At 44.5% G+C, this 2,144-nt stretch overlaps 1 protein-coding gene across 1 annotated transcript; it reads right to left on the reverse strand.

The window, feature by feature from the left end:
• Positions 1–1,080: 1,080 nt before the first annotated feature.
• Positions 1,081–1,527, reverse strand: LOC140175730 (uncharacterized). The gene has a single exon (XM_072204276.1). It carries the CDS (start codon positions 1,525–1,527, stop codon positions 1,081–1,083), a length of 447 nt encoding a protein of 148 aa, XP_072060377.1.
• Between the last annotated feature and the right edge of the window lie 617 nt (positions 1,528–2,144).

A 2,144-nucleotide genomic window follows, 5' to 3' on the forward strand; every position in this document is an offset into this window, starting at 1 on the left:
GATTATATTACTGATCTTCGTACTCACCATCGAATCTGCATTCTTGATGAGGACGAACCCAAATATGAATTGGTTGCCCCGGGTCCCGAAGACCGAGTTTATTTTGGGAAAGCCGCTGACACTGATCTTCCTTCCTTTTTTATGTATGATTGTCTGTTTACCCGTTTGGGGGTTCTTATGCCTTTTTCTGATTTTGAAATCTCCGTGTTGTCGCATTGCCGAGTCGCTCCCACCCAGCTTCACCCTAATTCTTGGGGTTTTATGAAAATTTATCAACTTATCAGCCGCGAATTAGATTTTTCGACTTCTTTGAAGATTTTCTTCTTTCTTTTTCATATGACCAAGCCCTTCAGTGGGTAAAATGATAAACAACAGTGGGTATCTTTTCGAGCTATCCAAGGTCGGAGAGTTTTTACCCTCTTTGATGAATCTTTCCATAACTTCAAAAGCTTCTTTTTTAGAGTTCAAACCGTAGAGGGTCACCACCCATTTTTTCTTCAGGTTGGTGTAATCGACGCACATCCTCCACTTGTCGTTTTGTTTTTTGACTAGCACCACATTTGCCAGCCACGCCGAATATTTGACCTCTTTGATGAAGCTGGCTTCCAGGAGGGCTTGCACTTGCTCCTCTACTACTTGAGCTCGTTCAGGTCCAAGCTTCCTTCTTCTTTGCTGAATGGGTTGCGAACCGGAGTACACTGATAGCTTGTGCGACATGAGTTCGGGATCTATCCCTAGCATGTCGGAAGCTTTCCAAGCGAAGAGGTCAGAATTATCTTGTAGAAGCCTTATAAGATTTTCCTTCAAATCTTCCTTCAGGTTGGCTCCTATGTTGGTATTCTTCCCTTCCTCTTCTCCGACCTGTACTTCCTCAATTTTTTCTCCTGGTTGTGGTCGCAATTCTTCTTTAGCTCTGACTCCTCCGAACTCAATTGTGTGCACCTCCTTGCCTTTTTCTCTCAAGTTCAGACTTTCATTATAGCATTTTCTCGCTAGTTTCTGATCTCCCTTGATGGTTGCTATTCCCTCTGGTGTTGGAAATTTCATGCAAATATGAGGGGTGGATACCACTGCTCTGAGTCAGTTTAGGGTAGTCCTGCCTATTAGGGCATTGTAAACTGACCCCATATCGACGACTATGAAGTCGATACTCAGAGTTTTGGATTTTTCCCCTTTCCCAAAAGTTGTGTTAAGGGGTATAAATCCTAGTGGTTTTATTGGAGTATCCCCCAATCCATACAGGGTGTCAGGATAAGCTCTTAACTCCTTTTCATCTAATCCCAGTTTGTCAAATGCTGGTTTGCAAAGAATGTCAGCTGAGCTCCCCTGATCTACCAGGGTTCTGTGAAGATGGGCGTTGGCAAGGACCATAGTTATCACCACTGGATCGTCATGTTCAGGAATGATTCCTTGCCCATCTTCTTTGGTGAATGAGATAGTTAGGAGGTTAGGAGCGAGACTTCCTTCAAGTGCCTTTTTGCGAGATGACTTTGTGAGGCCGCCTCCACCGATTTTCCCCGAGATCATATGTATATGCCTTTCCGGGGTCTGTGGCGGTTGATCTTTTCAGTCGTCGTCTCGCTTTTTTTTCCCATGATGGTCCGACCTTTTCACGAAATATCTATCAAGCCGACCTTCTCTGGCCAGCTTTTCTATCACATTTTTAAGGTCGTAACAATCATTCGTTGAGTGACCATATATCTTATGGTATTCACAGTAGTCACTACGACTCCCCCCCTTTTGTTTTTGATAGGCCTGGGGGGTGGTAGCCTTTCAGTATGGCATATTTCCCTGTATACATCAACTAGGAAAACTCTTAGAGGAGTATAGGAGTGATATCTCCTAGGCCTTTCAGGGCTGACTTCCTCTTTTTTCTTGGGCTCTCTTTCTTTCTCCTTTGATGAGTGAGAGTGCCCAGGTCGCCAGTTCGGCTCTCGCAGCCTGGCATTTTCCTCCATGTTGATGTACTTTTTAGCTCTTTCCTGTACATCACTCAAGGAGGTTGGGTGCCTTTTCGATATGGACTGGGAGAAGGAACCTTCCCTGAGTCCATTTACTAGGCCCATAATTAATGTCTCTGTGGGCAGGTATTGAATTTCCAAGCACGCCTTGTTGAACCTTTCCATGTAGTCCCTCAAAGGTTC

This window comes from Arachis hypogaea, chromosome 10 (genome assembly GCF_003086295.3).
Source record: "Arachis hypogaea cultivar Tifrunner chromosome 10, arahy.Tifrunner.gnm2.J5K5, whole genome shotgun sequence".
Taxonomy (NCBI): Eukaryota; Viridiplantae; Streptophyta; class Magnoliopsida; order Fabales; family Fabaceae; genus Arachis; species Arachis hypogaea.